This window comes from Dendronephthya gigantea, unplaced genomic scaffold (assembly GCF_004324835.1).
Source record: "Dendronephthya gigantea isolate DGI-Jeju-01 unplaced genomic scaffold, DenGig_1.0 000018F, whole genome shotgun sequence".
NCBI lineage: Eukaryota > Metazoa > Cnidaria > Anthozoa > Malacalcyonacea > Nephtheidae > Dendronephthya > Dendronephthya gigantea.
This window is the reverse complement of record NW_021163028.1, coordinates 2167922-2188673: the sequence shown is the minus strand read 5'-3', so window position 1 is coordinate 2188673 and position 20752 is coordinate 2167922. Positions and strand designations below refer to the sequence as shown.

Here is a 20752-nt window from a genome sequence, read left to right as displayed (position 1 = left end):
CACGTATTCAAAGGCCACAGTCATGGAAAACATTTCTCTAAATTTTTTTTCTGGAAAAAAACGAAAAAATGTCAACTTTTATTGCTTTTTAAATCACGTGCTCAGGACTACGAAGTTTTGTTAAAATGCCGTAGTCAGATGAGCGAGGGCTACGTGCCTCTGGCGTCAGTACGAAGTATCACGAATATCACGTCAATGTGACGAATCTCGTAGCCGTAGCGGGAGCCGTAGTCAAATCTAAAGCTCTCTATTGTGAGCTTGCAAGCTGAACAGCCGTCCATTTGTGCTTAAAAAATTTCACGGCGAACGGCGCGAGAGAAAACAACTATTTCTTGTTACGCAAGTCTTAATTTAGGCTTAGAAATTCAAGCAGGTCGTGTGGTAACCTAAATTAATCGTTTTCTCACGACAAATATTCAATTCGCTCGAGTTAACAGTTGTTAATCTTATCCCATATTCACACGCTTTCCCAGCGCAAATATTTTGATTTAATAATCGCTGTCGGGAATATAAAATACTGGCTTGGCCCAGCGTTGCAGGAATTTTAATTTACTTTCGTTGCCGACTTTGCTGGTGCCATCAGCTTCGTTTCGTTTACAGAGTTGTATTAAAATATATTCGCTTTTGGGTCTACCTATTTTGTATTTGTCTTTTGGCGTTGGAAGTCGCGTGTGGCGTCGTCGGCAGATCGATGGAAAAGTCGCAGGATGAAAGTTTAAAAGTCGCGAATTACGTCTTCACCGTAGAAAATACCCCGGCCGAACCGCACGAAATATATCCAAATATAAATTTTTCCGCTGAAACGTCGGCCGTGTCGAAACGAAACGAGAGGGAGAGAAATCGAGTGCGTCTTGTGAATGAGGGTTTCTCGAGCCTACGACGGAAAATTCCATTCGCGCAGGGCAAAAAGCGGCTTTCAAAAGTGGAAACGCTTCGATATGCCGTGGATTATATCAAGTACTTGCAGGCCGTTATTCGAGATCACGATGAGCGCTTTCCGGATGATGTTATCAAAATACAAGAAAAGAAAGCGCTATTACGTTTGCAGAGGCATGGCGATCGGATTTCGAGCGATGTTATCGATCAGGTTTCGGCGACGGTTATCGAACAGCAGGCAACAGGGAAAAAAGCCATGCTGAAGTTGACGTCTACGCGTGCGCAGGAAAGATGGAAGAAGCTTTTGACCGACAAAGGAGGAAGGAGTTTTGGCGAAGCGAAGCATTCTTAGCCAACAGTGTTGAAACATCTCATTCGAGAAGAAAACACGAGGACTGCAAGGACTAAGGGTACTATTAAATTCGGTTGAGGTAAACAATGAGTGAAAGACAATAAAATGTAAAACATTAAAATATCTTATAAAATCAAGCCTCGAGGCCATGGGTTGCCAGCGAATTCCACATGCCTTTCAGTAATTTCACCCAATCGCCTCGTTTCTGTGTTACCATTAATTCATTTATTCATAGTAGACGCATTGTACAGTCGCAGCATGAATCAGCTAATATAAACAATAACATGACAAAGCATGACAATCCATTCTTGTATGAAACAGGCTTTGGAATGGATATTCATTTTCACGAAATAGTCACTGAATATTTTGAACGATTTATCAACGTTATGGGGAACGATTTATCAAAGTTATGTAGTATAAACTTTCTATGTTGTAAATTAACGTATTCGTTATTAACGAGAACGCTTACACGAGGTCGTTTACAAACATTGCATCTGTAGTCCTCCCAGTGTCTGCAAGCACTTCGAATTCTCCAATCAGCGATGGCAGTTCATCACAACAGATGATCTATGACTGCATGACTTGGTCTGGCGATATAGCAATAAAGCCTGGCTTACAATTGGTCGTAACTGAACAAGTCACTTTGGATGGTGTGAAATAGTGTGGATATATCTTTTGCACATGTGTAAACCTCTCGGTATTCTTTCTACGGTATTCTCTCTACTTACCGCATGTCAGCACTCTAATGTGAGTCAGCACTCTTTACATTGTTCATCTAGATGTGATAGCGACAGTTACGACCATAGATGGAAACCAGGCTTTTCTAAGGTAAGCGTAATCCTACTGAAGCGCCTACTCCAAATCCTTCTCATTAGCACTAGCAGTTTCATCGTAATACGCATCTCTCACTTCTTCTAAGAGACTATCGCCCGTCAAATCGTCTCCAGTGCTAATATTGATGTCCCCACCGAGGAAATCCTGTAGGGACGGGGTGTCCACTAGGTCAAACGCGTTCTCTTGAGGCGGAAGTACAAAATCATCAGGCGCTTCTTCCTGGATATTTCTTGCCGGGATGCCAAGTTCCGAGGGTGGATCTTTAACTCCGGTAAGCACAGGATCCTTTGTTTGTTTGATTGCCTAACAGAGATATTATATATATTTTATCAATCTCTAAATTGCGTATGTATAATCCATAAAATGACAGTATGCAATGCGACGACATATGTATGACATTTGCATTTCACACAATATTATTTATGACCAGAAGGAAGGCGCCATGGAAACAAATTCTGTTACAGAAACTATTTAGAATCAATAAAACTTGCCAGTACTGAAGTTTATTTAAAACTAGCATTAGTTCAAATATTAGATTCAACTGTACCTCGAGGGTGAGCATTTTCGAGCTGTCCATTGTGAATAAAAAAGCCACTCACCTTACGGAAGGTATCGAAAAGCGGGCTTTCTTTTCGCTCGGCGGACTTCGAGTCCCCTTCGTCACTGCTCGACGAGGAATCGGATGATGACGACGACGAAGAACTCGACGAGTCATCACTATCATCCGATTGGGATTCGTCATCGCTCGCATTGCTTCGCGCGGAAACGGAGCTACTTCGGCTTTTTACGTTATCGCCAGTTTCTGCTGTCTCAGCCTCCTCGACGTCTGGTAAATCGTCAACTTCTGGAGAGCCTGCTGCTTCCGGCATACCGTTCACCACCTCCGGTTCATCTTCGCCATCCTTCGTCTCATCATCGGCGACATCTTCGCCGGCATCTTCAGCCTCATCCTCGGCGTCCATCGGCTTCATATCGTCACCCGATTCTTTCTCCGAATCACTTTCATCGATCGCCTTGCGAGATCTCTTTCTCGGTCGGACGACTTCTTCGTCTTCGCTGCTGCTCCCCGGGCCCACCGGGTTTTTCACCGTAACCGGCGAGTCAACCCCGGGTTTTTCATCCTCTACAACATCGATCTCCACGGGTTCCTGCCCATCCGACTGTTTGCGATGCTTCTCCTGTTGCTCTTTCTCGGAGCTTTGCTCCGGGACCACCGCTGTAGCGTGGACCAAGGGTGTCCAACGTAGTCGATCGGGGTCGAGTACCAATCGCTTTTGGGAGACCAGTTTTTCCGTGAATTCGTTGATGTACTTGCGATTGAGGCGTATGAATATCCTGAAGGGAAAAAAGCAGGACGCCATTATACCATCACGATAATCCGCCAATGAACGGCGAGAGAACGATTTCTTCATGCGCAAGTCTTCAAACCTCTGCAGCTAATTCAAAATTACTCAAGGAATGGAATCAAGCCTTAAATGGAATCAAGCCTTACTTGTTGTCCTTTCGTATCACCATTTTCAAGAGTTGTAAAGTGGCGGCAATATCATGAGGATCCATGCCTGTCGCTTTACTCACATCTATGGAGGAAGAAAAAATGTTAACTATGCTCCGACACACCAGTGGGTATAGTACTAAACCTATTCTCCAGTTACGGCCGGACTCTCAATGGTTCGTTCACAATCATTGCAGCGATTCTCGGTGCGAATTTCGTCTTCGAATTTCGAAGATGCAAAAGAGAGAACAGCTACAGTATATGAATGCTCTTGATGTATGAGTACCCTAAATTGAACATCTAAACTTAGCACATTCATCAAACGAAGAAAAACGCACCTAAAATTCAGCAAAGTGTAAACAGGCCTTTAATACACTACAATCCACACTAACAACACATCTTTCTATTGCATAATGTTCAATTATACCTCTTATCGTCACCTCTGTTTCTTTATGTTTACTGAAATATTCCAAAATCACGCTTTTCCAATAACTGCGGTAGGTCAACAGCCCCAGGTCGGACAATGGCTTTTCTGGCGAGCCAGACTGCCCTTCAATCCTCGACAACAGATAGCCTAGTGTGAAGAGCAGTAGTTTGAACAGAGACACACTTCTAAGCATAGTTCCGTTTATAAATCATAACGAGTTACTTACTGAAATCAATCAAGAGCCTTCCGTATCCTTTTCTTTGGTAGTGAGGCATTGTCATGATACAAGAAAGATTGTACTTCTGTTGACATGCTTTTTCCTAACGGAAAATCAAAATAATCACTTTAATGGAACATTCCACGTAATATGACGCTTGTTCTTGTCATTTTTTCCAGGCATGCATTCCGATAAGATGTGAAACCGCCATTTTCTCGTGATTGTTGACTTGCAAACACGTAGATTCAATAGAAATGGTATACATGCAAGATAACTTATGATAAGACCATATTTTTCGTACTATATATAAAGTGAACAGTTCGAGCTGAATTAATTACCTTCGAGAAATATCCAACAAGATGGCAGCCTTTTCTATCGTTCGAAGTCAAGACATAAAAGAGGAACGGCTCCACGTCGTAGTAAAGTGTTTTATGATCCAGAAACAATTTGGCCAAGAGACACAAGTTTTGGCAATAAATCTTTGAAAGAAAAGGTTAATATATATATATACACGTTTAGTTGTAATTATAAAATATAAATAAGCTATATATTTGGATCGACAAATATAGTATTAAAAGTTAAAACTAACAGACAAAAAATTCTAGACGTTTCATAATAACTCCTTCAACGAAGGCCCTTACGTTGAAACTTCAGGCAGTTTCCTTCGTCTGTTTTGGGCATTTGTTATACCCTACTTCATGAGTAATTACTCAAGGACGCTACCTTGATTTACAGGGGTATATATTTTTCAATTATCCCCCGTCCCTCCAAGGGATCCCTCTTCGAAGAAGAAAGGAATCAAAGGGAAGAAAGTTTCGGGAAAGAACTTCAAAAGCGAGAAAAAAGACTCCAAAATAAAGGAACAGGCAGTGAAAAAAGGTGGACAATATGCAACCCTCGTGGTTATATTCGAATCTATCTGTATTTTGAACGAGAATATATTCATGATGTAGCTGTATCCTAGAGTCGGGTCTTCATTTAATTCAGACCAACTAACCAAACACAGCAAAGTTTGATCTAGGCTGAATGCTTGACATCAAGGAATAACGAACCCTTGATGTTCAAATTAGATCAGCCAAGCATACAATATAGGGACGTTAAGATACACCAAATCTACGACGCGGACGTGAAATAATACTGTCTTCATTTCCATAGTTTCACAACAGGAATAAAAACTATAGACTCCTTTTGATAAAAAAGGTCAGAGCTGTACGTAAAATTAATTGAAACTGGGTTCCTAACAATTCCGGCTGAATTGGTCCATCTTAAGGTCCCTAATTTTCGTACAGTATTAGCCATTTTACCAAGGAATTCTTAAAAGTGCAATCGATCTCAAAAATCATATATTATTATCAAACATAATTGATGAATTATTTAGGTGTAAAGATGTTACCTGTAAATAATTCCTTACCTTATTGACTGCTCCGTCAACCTCGAACACAGAGATATCTTCATGACGGTAGATCTCGTTTGCAGGAGGATGAAACCATCCGCATTTGGTCTGCAAAGTTAAAATAATCTCAGAGTTTAACATTGGCAATACTGATCAATTCTATTTTTGTATATACATGTTACGAATTCGACGAAAACGAAATTTAATCAGCTTCGAAGTTGAGTAAAGCATAGCAAAGCTATTAGCTACATGTTAAAAAAATTGTTTGCTTGGATTTTCAACTAACTTCAAAAATAGAAAGAAAAACAGGAAAGCAACTATTTCGATGACGGTCAAGACGTCAAGTATTAGCAGTGGTAAATGCTGCATGTCTGCAGGTAAAGACGAAAAAACTGAGCAACAACATACCTTGTGTCGCTGTAATATACTAATGCTCTTCATATACTTGAGACAGAACTCACAAAGGTAGAGTTTAGGAAGCCTAAAATAACATAAATAAATCATCTCACATGAGTTAGGAGATGAGTCATGATTTGCATAAGAACCTTGTGGACAAAGAGCACGTTTTTAAAAAAATCCATGTTATATCTACCCATGCACGGGTGGTGCGCTATCAACCTGATATAGTTATCAGGCAGCCTCATAGTTATCCGGTAGATTTAAAACTTACTGTGCATATTCTTGGGGGTATGGCGACGAGTACCATGTGGTTATCTCATAAGGTCCGAATTGAATGAAGGGTGGCGAGCGAGCGTTCGAACCTGGAACGGCAACAGGCTGAGCGCCCATCTCGTTGCTTGCTTTCTCTTGCGCTTTTTTGAATAACAAATAATCTTCTTCTGTTACACCTGAACGCAATAGTATATAAAGCTCAGTGATAGATTTAAGATTTGGCGCTTTTGTAAAAGCACTATATTTCAACGCCTTTCTAAAGCTCCAGCAATATAGGGGAACAGTTTGGAATTGTAAAATGTGCCATAGGTTGGCTTTATACCTGGTGGCAGTGGTGGTCGCTTGTGGGTAGGTGATTTTGGTGATGACCGAGGTCTGCCGACCTTGCCCCTTCTCTTTGGCGTAACGTCTGTTGAATCCTTGAATTTTTCCGGGGACAGCGAGAGATCCGAGATTTGATGTCGTCTTTTTAAAGACTGAGCGACAGGGCAACCGTACAAACTAGTGGATCCGAAGGAAAGAAAGGTGAGACAAAATGAGCGAATGATAATCCGCGCTTTAAAGTATACTACCAGTTCTACGGGACGTTGCGCTGATATTCGAATACTTTTGTAGCTAAAACTGAATTTGCCGTCCATAAACCAGAAACGTTTGTGCATTCAGAAAAGCCACAGATTTGAAGTACCAACATGGCGGCTATTCCAAATTAGAATACTTTTATGTACTATACTTAGTCCGGAAAATAAATTTAGGCCAAACAGAACACGTCGATTATCTCAAAAATTGGTTTTCTCAAAAACCAAAGTACCTGCGATGTGTTGTATATTTCCCAGATGAATGACCGCTGCCATCACAACCTTCGGTTGGACAAACACCAAATCTGTTAAATATATAGACGAAATAAGAAAACTTGTGTGGTCGCTGTGCCCTGTTAATTATAGCATATAAATGGTAACAAGAATTTCTATACTATAGTTATAGGATGTTTGTGTATTTATCGAGATGAAATATCTGGATGGTCTTTGAAACTAATATTATCATTGTACCTAAGCTCGCTAGTTATAAGTGTAAGTGTGCGAGTTCGCTAAATCCATGGACAGAAGATTCCTCTGTCATTTTAGTAAGTGTATAAAATATACATATATGGAGGCAAATTCATAATGCCGGGGCCTTTACCCCAACCCTATCCCTGGAAAAAAGGTCGAAGAAGAAAGCTGCGGCCAAGTCCTCATAAATAAGACCCTCGTTATTGTTATCATGTGAACGTACTCTTTGGAATCGTTCGGTGTATGTTGTATTTTCCTTCGAGGTGGCGTGGTTATCGCCCTTCTTTTCTTCGGCGAAGGTTTCGAAGTGCACATAAAACAAATCCACGATCCTAGAGACGGAAAAGACATATATCAATCTATCCAAAAGAAAAGTCTTCAAAATGTAAGTATATAAGAAACGTCCAAGGAGTGTAATAAATATGAAAGTTTAATAGTTGTCAAATTTTTTATCTCTTAAAAGTGGAATTGCATTGATAGGTGCAAGAAAAATTACACCGTGTATAACCATGAATAATAAAATAAAGTCTTGGAGGGTCAGGTTCACTTCATTTCACATTTCATTTCATTACATATAGGTTTATTCACTATTTCGTAGCCGGGGGAATAAATTTTGGCAGTGAATACAGAAAATTTTGTTTTAAAATACTATCTTCCTTGGCGTAATTGTTTATTGACACCATTTTGCTTGGATGAAAATTAGTCAAACATGCAAATTGTCCACGCAAGATGGTGCAAGCGAACAGCAAATGTTTGGCGCGAAAATAAGGAATCTCGTTACCTAAAGGCATGTCGGTCATCGGTGGTCTGAGACATTCCATATGAAACCCTTTGTCGCACGCATCACAAAACAGGAGATTGTCCTAAAAATTATAAAGCAAAGCAGTTCGAAATCTTCCACACTTTAAACCGTGAAAGATTAGTTTCAGACATACCGCATTGCCTGCTGATACGCAAACTGAGCAAACTTTACACTCGATACATTGCCATCTCTCAGATTGGATCTTTTCTGTCAGTTCCGGCGAGTACTTCAGGCAAGTTGGATGACCTGTAAGATCACAGATTAGATATTGTTGGCGACATCATTGCGAGGCTAGAGTACCTAGAGTGCGGGAAAGTCATTTCACTAAAATATCCGACCGGTTTACATGGAATTGTCCAGTATTTAGGCATGCAATAGACAATCTAAATTTTTTCCGGGCGTTCACTGTCATTTCATTATAAGGATCAAAACGTTCCCCAACAGAATGGTCTGTCTGGTCAACTTCTGCAAAGAACTATACATTTTTTACGGTAGTTTTGACCTTTTTGAATATACAGTTGATGTAGCTACTGATGCACGGATGACGTCATTCTTGACTTTTTGTACGAAAATTGTTATAGAAAGATTATAAAGATAAATATTATATAGAAATAAGTGTGAAGAGAGTTTAGTTTAGATTTCTAAATGGTCTAGAAAGGTTTGTCAAGTATATTATGGGTACAAAGAGCAATCTCTGGTCACATGCATAAACACGAACAGTTTCTTTGATTCAAAGGTGGAAATGACCAGTGTTTGAACCAGGCTATCTCTCGTCTTACCGCTATTTCCACAGTCGGCACAAGAAATAAGAACTTCAGGCACGCCATCTCGATTCTTCTCTGCCGTGCCCAAACAAAATCCACACAACGGGCTTGGTTGCGCCCTTGGTTTTCTCGATTGCGCTTGTGCTGCTGACTAAAAAACCAACACAATTTCGAAAATAAACATAATGCATATCACATCATTCGCTAACCACAGTACTTCTACCAACACAAGTGAAAACACACACAGACTCTTCAATAATTAACAAGATGGAATCTCCAAAAGTTTTTGAAGGAAACCTTCATTGAATTATAATAGCTGTATATAAAACTATGTATGTAAATATAAGTTAACGAACACTCAAAGAACAACAACAGCCACTCAATCATTCTTTAAATTACCTCTCTCTGAGCACTGGATTTTGGTTTGCTTGCAGATCTCTCCGCCTCTCTCGCTTGATATTTTTCTGAGAGTTTAACATATCTCCCCTCCTTCACGAAACGTCCCGTGTTTACACCTCGTTGAATGGCATGTCTTATTGCCACCGTGAGATCCGTGACTGCCTCGGTTTTCTCAGGAAAGTTCTCCTTCAGGTATCTTTCTATAGTCGTTGTTGTTGCACCTTCATCACCTTAAAAATTATGCGAAATGTCAATAAAATAAACAAATTTTGAAAACACTGGAAGTCAAGATCTTTAGCAGAAACAGGAGACTTAATGTACTTGAACAGTACCTTCATTTTTGATAGCTTTTTTTATGCTCTTTGTCAAATCTGAAGGCATCCGTGGTGATTTACTTGCCCCAGGTGTTACTACGGAGGGATCTTTATATGATGACTTTCCCTTGAAATCCCCACGGATGATGCGCCCTGATTTGACACACAATTCCAACTGTTCTGCAACAGTTTCTGCATCAACGCCATATGTTATCTCAAGTATGTGAGTAATTCGCTCCTCATTTGGTCGTTGTTTTTGATGCCGGACTTTGGCAATTGCGGCAAGGATCCAGGAAGCATACTTTGGGTCAGGTTCACTGGGATCTTCACTCTTCTTTGGCCTTGGCATGTTTCACAGGACAACCCTGACAGAATAGTCGCATGATATAAAAACCAAGCCTAGTGTCTCAATGTTGTCAACCCTTATATTGTTGTATCCACACTGTTTTGCATCAACATGCATCTGCACAACAGAGCCTTTTATACTACCTCCCAAAATATGAACAAACATGCCTAACAGGGCAATGTCCATACTCAAAAGAAAAATGTCACTGGCATTTTATGTGGCTAGGGGAGGGAGAAATTGTGATCCTTTTTGACATTTTGTATGGTTTCATATTGTGAATATGTTGTATTTATTGTTTTACAGAATACAATAAAAAACCTCCATATCACACATGCTATTAAGATCATCTCAATACTACAGTACCCAATGAAAACCCTATGGCATGAACTTAGGGTATCTAATTTTAACTAGAAGTGCAAATTTAACAGGGTATGGCTAAAAATATTAATTTGACTTTTGCATAGCAATGTGAATATTGAGGTCACCCCTAACATGCACCAGTTCTTACATATGTATGCTTGTCTACCAGAGGCTCATACTTGTCTACCAGAGGTTAAACAGAATATACCAGGTACTGATAATTATGCAACTAAATAGTGGCGTATGGACGGTATGATTATGAAGGCTGATCAACATAAATGTGTCTGGGTACGAGGTTGATGGCAAACTCTATAGTTCAGAAAAAATTGTATGTGTGTTTATTCCATCATATAGGGTTGACAACTATCGTATGCAAGTATTAAATACAATAATCATATCTAAATGGCCCTTAGATATCGGATTATTATCCTCTGCCTCTGGCGAAAAATATCAATGACTTATTAAACCTGAAGTTCATCCGTCTATTCGGTCTGTATTTATATGGTTTTGACTTGTAGACATGATTAGGCTTTAAACTAACTCGCGATCGCAAAATAACATGGGATAAACAAAGATGAACTCCAACAACGGTTGATCCGTTGTGCCATCTTTTTCAATTTCCATGGCCTAGATCTTCACAAATATTCGTACAATCCAGGCGAAAAAAGCACTATCAACAACTAAAACACGAATAGCACAATACCTTTTATTCCGATCTCCTATAAAACATCAGAAAAAAACTAGATCGTAACCAAAACAATGAAAATTATGAAATGTTACTTTTCAAATTCGGATTTTTTCTACGAGCACGCCATCGCCATATAAAAATAACATGAGCCCGCAAATGGCATGACTTACCCGAAGAACTTGGTATAACCACAGGGTACGTGATTTTTGATTGGCTGGCATCATAGCTGGCATCGATACGCGTACTTGCCTACCCACCGCCGAACAGCCATTATCCCTCTCATAGCTAGCTTTCTTCTTGACAGAACGGGTTCTTTAGTAGGACTTGCGAACATTTTGTGTGATGTATAAAAATCGGGTTTAGTAGGCACACGTCGCATGTTCGACGAGGCACTACCTAAATTTTTCAAAATACCATGGAGTATGGATCTTTGAAAACGGCCTATTTCGAGCATGAGTAACTCTGAAATAACCCTGTATGTGTTGTATATTTGAAGAGTTCACTCGAATTTTTTACCAACACTATTTTGACCAACTTTTCATAACATTGTCAATTTGGGGGTGTCACATCCGAAGATTAGTATTGTGAAAAAAATATACACTGAACGAAAATAATTCCGAATGGCATTTTTTACCTTGCAAGAACCTGTTAGAAACAAGTTTTTGAAAAACAACTATGTTCGGTGGGGTGCAGTTTTTAACCTGAATAAACAAAATAAATCATGCAACGTATCGTGCAATTTTCACAACGGCTGGTGCCACGCAGTTACAATAAAAAGCGAAGTGGAACGACACACGCTGTTTAAACAAAATAGAATTTTTGATTTGGAAGACACCAACATTATCAAGCAAGGGATAACGTGGCAGCACAAGTTAAAAAATGTTTACAGATAGTTCAGATCGATATCATGCACTGGTTGTCTTGGTTTTTGTCATCATCGCTTCGGCCTCGATAGCTAATTCGACATCTAATCAATGCGATTTTAAAAACAACGGAAAAGCTGGAAGCAAAAAGTCTGTGGTTTTGTCTCTTTATACATGCAGTCAAGCACAGTCAAGCTCAAAAGCTGTGTGCAATCTCAAACCATCGAGCACGGCAGTTTTGAATCGAAATGAGGTGGTTGACATGAACCACGACGTTAACCGTTACGCGGTGACTGCGAAATTCTTTGGCGAAGAAGTCTGCGTGGCGTACAGAGATGTTTCTATACTGAACTATAAAAAGACCAATGAATGTGCTTCGGTTTGCTTCACAGAAAAGGAAACGATTACGTACAAAACAGAGTTGATCTGTAATATTAACTGCGCTGGTGGTTTTGAGAAGTTGAGGTTCGCCGTGATCGGCTCCGCGAGGCAATGCACAGTCACTTCCCTCGTGGCTTTGGTATTTTGCGCTGTTTCCTCCCTAGGATTTTCTCTGTGATCAAGACTGAACAGGAAAATCGAATATTGTGACATGCACATGTTACTAAAAGTACGATGAAGTATTAAAATTGCTTGGGTATAAATGTCATTATGTAAACTTCTAGCTTCGTGTAACAGCCAAACAGCTCTCTAGCCTTTTGTTTAGGTATACTAGATTTTGGCAGCAGAAATAGAATGACATTACTGTACGTAGAAAGTCAACATGCAAAATGTAAACTGCTTAATATACGCTGGAATGAAATACTGAAATGTACAGGGTGTCAATAGAAATTTGTAGAAATTAAATAATGGTCGAATTTTATGCTTCACAGAAAAACCGAGTTGCAATGATACTAACTATCAGTGGTTTTTATTTATATAACGTTCGCGTCGTCACAGACTCCGTCACGCAGTGCAGTCCCTTTCTTTTTCGGCTTTGGTATTTTGTGTTCCTGCTAGGATTTTCTTTGAAATCGAAATTAAACATCGAGTTCGAATACTGTGGCATGCACAAATATAATGAAACTGATAGTTGATGATACATGAAGTATTCAAATTCCTGAGAATAAATGTAAACCTCCCCGTGTAACGAAATGAACACTGTTAAAGAGCTCTCAGCTGTGGGTATAATTGTGGAATTTGCATGGCACCAAGAATGAAATGGCATTACTGCATGGATGTAAAACCGACGTGCAAAATGCGAACTCTGCTCAGTTTAATCCCTGCAATGCGATTAGACGCCAAGAATGAATCGTGAATTTGCGAAGCTGGTATACAAATTGTCAAACTTAAAATTCATGGTCATGTTGGAGACAAGCATGCAAAGGTAGACAGACGCACATGGAAAGCAATTTTGAAACTGAAAATGCGTTTAAACGACAACCTAAAAAATTTCATCGAACTAAAAACACAAATATATAACTTAATTTACGTCCACCCTCCCTATCGAAGTACAGACAAGCTTTTCTTAGCACGCTACAACAGGAACAACGATTTGAAAAAAGGTATTCGATTTGAATTCCTATTACCCCATTCAATTAGTTTCTAAGGCAATAAGGGAAGCCTTACATGTGCGGACTGGATATCCAGACCAGCTTAAGGCAGAAAAATTATTTCCACAAAAGCTATAGGGCATGTTTGCGAAAAAAAAAACCAGTAAGCCGGGCTTTTATATGCATGCCAGGCATATTAGGCCATATATATGGTACACAAAACAATCACATGGGAAACAGTTCACATTTAAAAAATTTATGATATTTATTCATCAAATTTACATAAAATTTTTCTATTTGTTGAATTTTCAGCAAATACTTAATATTTACAACTAATATTTAACACACGAAGCATTGAAATAGCGCAAAGCCGGATGTCGGACATTAGGCGTTCATAATTATGAAATCTCCGCGTATATTTAAATCGCTTGATAGCTGAATGTCGAACAATTTGATCTGATGTAATAAAAGAAGTCGGGGAAAGCCAACAATTTTCACAGAAAGCCCGCAAATATGTTAAGAAGTAAAGATGGTGAAGAACTGTTCTGTTAAAAACTTTGAAAGAAATGATAATTCTTTCTAGCACGAGACAAAACAATTTCTATTGCCACTTTCCCTTCCAGAACGGCGTTGAAACTTTTTGGTCCGAAACGTTTGCCGTAAAACATCTATTCCAATGCTTGGTGATTAAGGATTGTCTTTATTCGAAGCTTCACGACTTTGCTATAACTTACGATACTGTAATACGAAAACCGTTAAATATGTATCGTTTATTTCTTCTATTAACTTCAATATACGCGCGAAGGCAGAAATGTTAGATCTATTTTTTGTAAAAAATGATGGCAACTGATAAAATTCGCCGATAGAAATTGAGATAAGCCAAAACGCTATTGCTAATATATATATTTTTTTAATATCGCAACTTTATATATATACTTGATAGCTCTCAGTTTAAATGTAAACTTTAATAGGAATTACAAGGTCAAAAACGCGATTGAGGCACCTGACTATATAGACCTTTGGTGAAACTGAAAGTCATGTATTTTTGCACTATTTCTTAGAGGTGAAAGACATGTATTTTAAATTTTTGCACTATTTTTTTACCGATCTTTCTAATAAAAATTCATTGTATTATTACATTCATTATATACATCTTTGGAATTATAATAAACAGAACAAATTGCACCGTACATCCAATATTTCTACTTGAAATTTAATGTACTTTTAGTGTACGTTTACGTTTTCTTTTCATTTTATTAGGATTTATTTACGAGTCTTTGCTTCAGGAGTATTATACAAATTTACATATTTATAATGCCTCATACAAATAGAGAATATTCTTAATTCATATTACTGTATTGTATTCATATAAATATAGTATGTTTATTTTTTATAAGAATGCCGAAAAATCGATTTAAACACTAATCATATATGGTGCGTTTTTAGTGCCAAAATTCAATTCATTGAATTGACGGGCATAGTATCATCGCTAATATGAAAACAGCGATCAACTTAAGGTCATTCGGTTACAGACTTTCTTACTCGGGTATAGACTTTTTTATTCGGAAACGTGTTGTTGTCATTCCGACGATTACTATTTCATTCGGATGCACATCATTCGGCAAACATCCCATGAACCTCTTCGAACTTGCTTTTTTGTCACGTGCTATCGCAAAGCGCGCCAGACTTGCAAATATGGCGGAGAACCAAGAGAGTTGTCAACAGGATACGAAAACCATTCTACGACAGTGCGCGCAGAATCTTTTAAATGCGGTACAGTTATTAAATAATAGTAATGCAGAGTCGCCTGGCCAAAGTATAGCTTGCAGTGATAGACAACCGGCCTCTCAAGTGTTAAACATGCCTTCGAACAATCGGTCAAATATGTCAACTTTGCCTAGTTCGCGTTTGAGTGTTCAAGAAGAGCATGTACGTCTATTTGGCTACATGCCGCCGAATCCCCGCAGCTCTTGCTCTCAGACTGCTCAGTCGCAAAAGGGTGGTAGTAGCAAAGAGCGCGTGGTTACAGGAAGAAACGGAAAGCCAGTAGGTATTCCTGTGAAAGACACATAGACACACAATTCTATTTCTTCGCATGTACGTGCATGCCATAGTAGACTGAAGCGTAACTCTATAAAGCGTGTCTCAATTACTGGCAATGCGTTAAATATATTAGGTAGTTTTAATACGTCTGTTGAAATAAATCGTAGAGCACGTTATATACGACTGAATTTCTAGTATCGGATAACATTAGTTACGACTGCGTGCTAGGGTGGGACTTTCTGTTGATTCTTCATCTAGATCTTAGGGGAATAACTTTAGGGGAAAGGTGATTTAGTTGGGCCTCATGGGACTACCCCGATTACTGCCGACATGTTTCACGGCAAAGCCAACCTTTGTCTGGTGTTATTGCATGTGAAGATGTACGGCAGTAGTTTCGAAATATTTTATCTTGTCCACCAAGTGCCAGGTATTATTATTATTTATTATTATTATTATATTTAACCAGGATACCCACATCACCTTATAGTGTTTTTCAGTGGGGTCCTGCAAAAAATCTTCTTTTCTCTTTAATTTCTTCTTAGTATTAGTATTTTTTCTAAATATATTTTCTCTTATTATTTTTTTGATGAAATTCTTTTTTTTTCTTTAGTGTTGAAGAAAGTTGAAAGGCACCCAGATTCATTAATTAATATATTTTAGTGTGAAATGTGATGAATTATGTGAAAAATTTTCAAAACACCAGGAAAATATACCTTTGCACAACAGGGACAAACTGCCTTTTGTCATTTCATGGGGTATCTATAGTTTACAGTTACCTCTATGCCACTATCGAGGATGTTTTAGACGACATTTAAGTGCCTCTTATATGTTATAGTTTATTTGTATGAAATAGAAGTTATTGTTTCTAAAATTCAAGTTCCAAGAAGAAAATAAAGATTGGCGAAATCTGTTACTTCAATTCCTGATGTACACATATGTGAACAAAATTTTTTTCTGCAACCATAAGAGATTTTTCGAGAAAAACCTTTAAATAAAGCTTAGTTGGTGTCTCTAAATATTTAGGACAAAGCTATTTTCATTGCAATGCTGCTACATTGTTCTCATGTGTTATAGGGTTAAAAACTGTCTTACCGAAACCGAAATTAAATTTGATTTGATGGATTGGCTACGCTAGCGATAGTGCTTCGGTGATGGTCGGTGTGGACAAGAATAGCTGCTGTTGCTCCGCACCGCATAAAGATGACGTGTATTTGCCATTCATTGTCCCTTTGTGTTCAGCATGCTTTTGAGGAGTTCCCTTCGAGCCTTGGATTTCTTCTGGCAGAATTTTTTTCAGAATTCCGAGTATTATACTTATGTTGTTCCTGTGTAGTTGTGCCAGGGCGTTATGCCAGAAAAAACAACTGTAAATTATGTGATAAAGTAAATGCGTCAGAGTGCGGTTTCCGAACCGGGACTATAAGTAATGGCTTATTACCGTCTTGACTCTTGCTGTAATGGAGCCGAAAATGAGAAAAATATAACTTTATTCTGAAACCCTTTTAACGAAGCTTTAAAGAAAGATTTGGAAAGTGATGATGCACGGTTCAATCCCACGGGGTGCTGCACCGATTATGGCTGCAGGCGCGAATCTATAGCAGGGCTTAAAGCAGTTTATGGTAGGGACGTGCTAAGACGCATAAAGTCGTGCGAATTTCATTTCAAAGATCACAGGAATAAAAAGGCACAAAAGTTAAGTCCGGATAGCGCGGAAGAATTTAAAGAAAAGTGTGACGAAATGATGCAATCCGTCACCGAGGCCCGTTACAACAGTGTCAAGAATAGGCTTGATTCTTTTATTTCAAGCAAAGAGGAACACAAGTTTTTGAAAACGTGGTTAGCATGGTGGCACGATAGGAAGGGGTTTATTTTCCGTGCTTTTAATTGCCCCTCAAAATGGACCACGAATGAACCAAGCAGAAGTGATTCACGCTGGCTGGTCCCACAAAGACTCACCGAACATGTCGCCACTCGAGTATTGATTGTTGAGTAGCATTGTTTAATTAAGATCGTAACTTGTAAAATATAATTTAAAAAACCAACGTGTTAGTTGTGAATCAGCGTGTGCAGACAAATTCGCGGAACGAATACAGTGATTTCTGCGACAAGTGGTCCTTCGAGCCGGATAGAAAGGAATAAAAATGGCAGAATCGAAAGATGGGCATCGCTGCCATCTGAAGAGAGTTTCTCAGCAACTTTTGGAGCTGATCAATGAGTACACCGAAGAGAAAAGGGTCGACGCTCTTCAAGTTCGGGAGACGATAAATGAAACGCTCGGAGCCATGAAAGAATCGAATTCGGAGATTCTGAAGTTCATCGTGGCTGACGAGAAATCAGTCGACCGAAGAGGACGTGAGAAGGGAATCGAAGAATCGGCGAAATTACGCGCAGATGCAAAGAAACTGATAAGGCGTCTAGACGAGAAATTGAAGCCAATTGAAGGGAAAAAAGTTAATACGCAAGGGATACGACCACGTAAAAGAAAAAGTAAAGAGCGTTCGACAAGGACGGCTGTTAACAAAGGAACACGAAGTGGTAGCGGTAAAATAGGCCCAAGAAATAGCATTATACAACTTGCCGCCAAAACGTTGCGTTTCGGTGCTATTTTGTAAAATAGACGGCTTAGCGACCACGCATAAATGGGGTTACCCTATCGGGCAACATAGCCCTAGCAGTACGGTTACCCTACCTCATGTAGACGCTCGCTATTTTCTGACCTGCTTGCTAGGGTAACCCTACTGCTAGGGTAACCCTACCTCCATGTAAACAGGCCCTAACAATGCACCCAGTAAGGTCGCAGTCCTCAGAACGTGCATTCTAATTGGTTGACCCGTAGCCAATAAAAATCGTTCCCATGTAAACGTCATAACGCGGCGCTCTTTGTTATAATTATTCTACACTTGCTCGCTCGCTGGGCTGGCTTCATCGAATCATCGGTTCTTTCTTATAATAGTGTTTTTCGCTCTTTGTTATAATTATTCTACGCTCGCTCGCTGGCTTCATTGGTTCTTTCTTATAATAGTCTTTTTTGAGGGACAACTTCGGGTTGTATATTATATATGGCGTCCTCCGGCCTATCTGATGTCGCAGCGGAAGAAGGGGAAGCAGATACGACAAAAGCCAAGGTGAAATTATTAATTTTTCTGCTTGCATTAATTTTCTGCTTGTAGTAAATGTTATGAACCCTACTACATTAGAATTGACAGATATAATTGGATGAACACAAAAATAACTTTATAAATACGACAATTCAGAAGCTTTTCACGTGCCATTTATTTTGCGTTGATTTGCATGTATCGCGTTGCCTCAAACAAGCCATTTTTTACTGTTCGCGCTGTCTCAACTTTAATAATTAAACATTGAAGAATACTATATGCGGAACGATATATTTATACAGGCGAAAAAACAGTCGGTGTGTGAACATGAATATATGCCTCCAATATCCGATCTTCAGATGCCACTGCTTGGCTGTGACATTAGGGTGGTGCTAAAGGACCCCCTCATTCAAATAGCACTCTGTGGAAACGTCAAACGTGTATGGAAAAGGCCCTCATTGAAACTTAGTCCCAATAGTTGCAATTTTTAAAAAATGCCTTGCCAAATATCCCATTATTGGGCAGGAGTATTGTCAATAGCCTGTCTAATATATCAGGCCACACCCCGCCTGTTGGGACAAGGCATTGGTAGGTGCCTAAATGTGTATTTTTTGCAATTAGCTAACCTCAGGATGGACCAAGCGTGGCAAGGGCTCCTGTCCAAATTGTGGTTTGCAATATAGTTGCCGTTACAAGCCACCAAGTTGTTCAGGATGCAATTTTGAGCTTGGAGGATCATATGTCCCTCAAAAAAAGTCTCGTCCATTGGTGCCTAAGTGTACGTTGGTGGTGCAACCATCAGACGGTTTATCAATCTACTCGGTTAATACCAGCACCCATGACGATCGATGTATTGTAGTTCGTGAAGAGGCTTCGTCTATGTGTCAGCATCACCTGTGTAAACAAAATAGAGCCATTCATATTAACAGCCAAAAAGTAGCAAGCTTTAGTTGTCAGCATTTGGAATCCACCAGAGATTGTACAACTCCTCTTCAGACATTCAATGGGATATCGGATGAGGTCATTTCCAGTTATCTCTGTGATGATGAAACAAAAAAAACCCTGGAAGGAGTGGCAAATGCATCAAAGACACAGTCATTTCCAGTTGTGGTGCATGTTTCTCCAACTATGTATTGCGTCTTTGGAATGGCAACCACAAACAACACTGTTGGATATTGCCATGTCAAAGTAACTGAAAAAGAAATTAAATGCTGTTCCAAAGACTACAAAGGTATGTTGAAGAGCAAGCAGCAAAAGTCCCGAAAAGTTGCCACCCACATCCATGTTTTATTGGCATTTTATTGGTATTTTTACACGCAACGACTGTGTGTCAGCAGATCTTCCCCCACCAATAGTGCCAGACAGTTCCTTGCCACCAATTGACAGAAGTGGGAGCAAGTCTCGCAAAGCAACCATGGGACTTAAAATGAAGTTGAAGTTGCCATATGTAATCCCAAAACCCATTATTCAGGCAGCAGGTAGAATGGATTTTTCCGGGTGGCCAGAGCAGTTTGAACCAGACCAAACTTTGTGTGATTCATGTAAAAGTCCTCTTGGTCAGTCCAAGCCACACCCAAATCAACGTGGGCGACCAATCATAATAACCAATGGATGTCCATTCAAAACAGTGAAAATGCTTGTCAAAGATTGCTCATGTTGCTTTGCTATGCACCAAGTGTTTCCCTAGACATTAGGTTAGTATATTCAGTTCAATATTTTTTGTTGCATAGTAATTCTATGTTAGCAGGTGAGTGTTATAAGTGCACAAAAATTTTGATCAACGTTGTCAGTCCAACATTGAAGGAACAATTGATTGCTGATGTCCAGGGGAAAAGTTTTCATTAATTGTCGATGTGCGTCGAGAAGAAGATCCTCACATGCAGCGTTTGTAGACCTGATTCCTGTTTATCCACACTTCTGCAGACGATCTTTTTAATGCCATTAAAAACTGTCTTACCGAAATTAAACCTGATTTGATGGATTGTGTTGGACACGATCAAGCCAGTTGGATATTTGCGCGCCAACCACAACCCCCACCATTCTACCCATATTTTCCTCGCGCTCCTGTCCCACCGCAACGCGTACAACCTCTACCTGCTCCTGGTAACAGTTCCGATGGCCCCTCGACCTGCTCGAGCGAGAACAAAATACGGAGTTCTACAAATATTGCCGAAAACGGCGCCTTGTCGACAGCAATAAACACCGATAGAAATGGCGCCAAATCGTCATCGAAATGG

The 20752-nt window shown here is 39.5% G+C and overlaps 1 protein-coding gene across 2 annotated transcripts; it reads right to left on the bottom strand.

The window, feature by feature from the left end:
- Nucleotides 1-1474: 1474 nt before the first annotated feature.
- On the bottom strand, nucleotides 1475-11120 carry LOC114520955 (histone acetyltransferase KAT6B-like). Of its 2 annotated transcripts, none has more exons than XM_028541309.1 (18): nucleotides 10998-11120; nucleotides 9607-9952; nucleotides 9275-9504; nucleotides 8891-9026; nucleotides 8245-8357; nucleotides 8091-8172; nucleotides 7533-7641; nucleotides 7072-7143; nucleotides 6586-6764; nucleotides 6262-6439; nucleotides 6000-6072; nucleotides 5610-5699; nucleotides 4537-4677; nucleotides 4208-4301; nucleotides 3982-4128; nucleotides 3555-3639; nucleotides 2662-3397; nucleotides 1475-2365 (listed from the first exon to the last, which is right to left on the bottom strand). In XM_028541309.1, the coding sequence occupies exons 2-18, from the start codon at nucleotides 9935-9937 to the stop codon at nucleotides 2081-2083; spliced, it is 3081 nt and encodes a 1026-aa protein (XP_028397110.1). In that variant the 5' UTR covers nucleotides 9938-9952; nucleotides 10998-11120; the 3' UTR covers nucleotides 1475-2080. The 2 variants fall into 2 exon arrangements, with proteins under 2 accessions (XP_028397110.1, XP_028397111.1); XM_028541310.1 differs by having other exon boundaries at nucleotides 2226-2365; nucleotides 2610-3397.
- Between the last annotated feature and the right edge of the window lie 9632 nt (nucleotides 11121-20752).

Excerpts from the sequence above, each read along its gene's own strand:
- LOC114520955 (XM_028541309.1), bottom strand. The coding sequence starts at position 9,937 with ATGCCAAGGCCAAAGAAGAGTGAAGATCCCAGTGAACCTGACCCAAAG. Across the intron at positions 7,642-8,090 it reads GATGACCGACATGCCTTTAG|GATCGTGGATTTGTTTTATG; the intron begins GTAACGAGATTC and ends TTCCGTCTCTAG. Across the intron at positions 3,640-3,981 it reads AACAGAGGTGACGATAAGAG|ATGTGAGTAAAGCGACAGGC; the intron begins GTATAATTGAAC and ends CTTCCTCCATAG.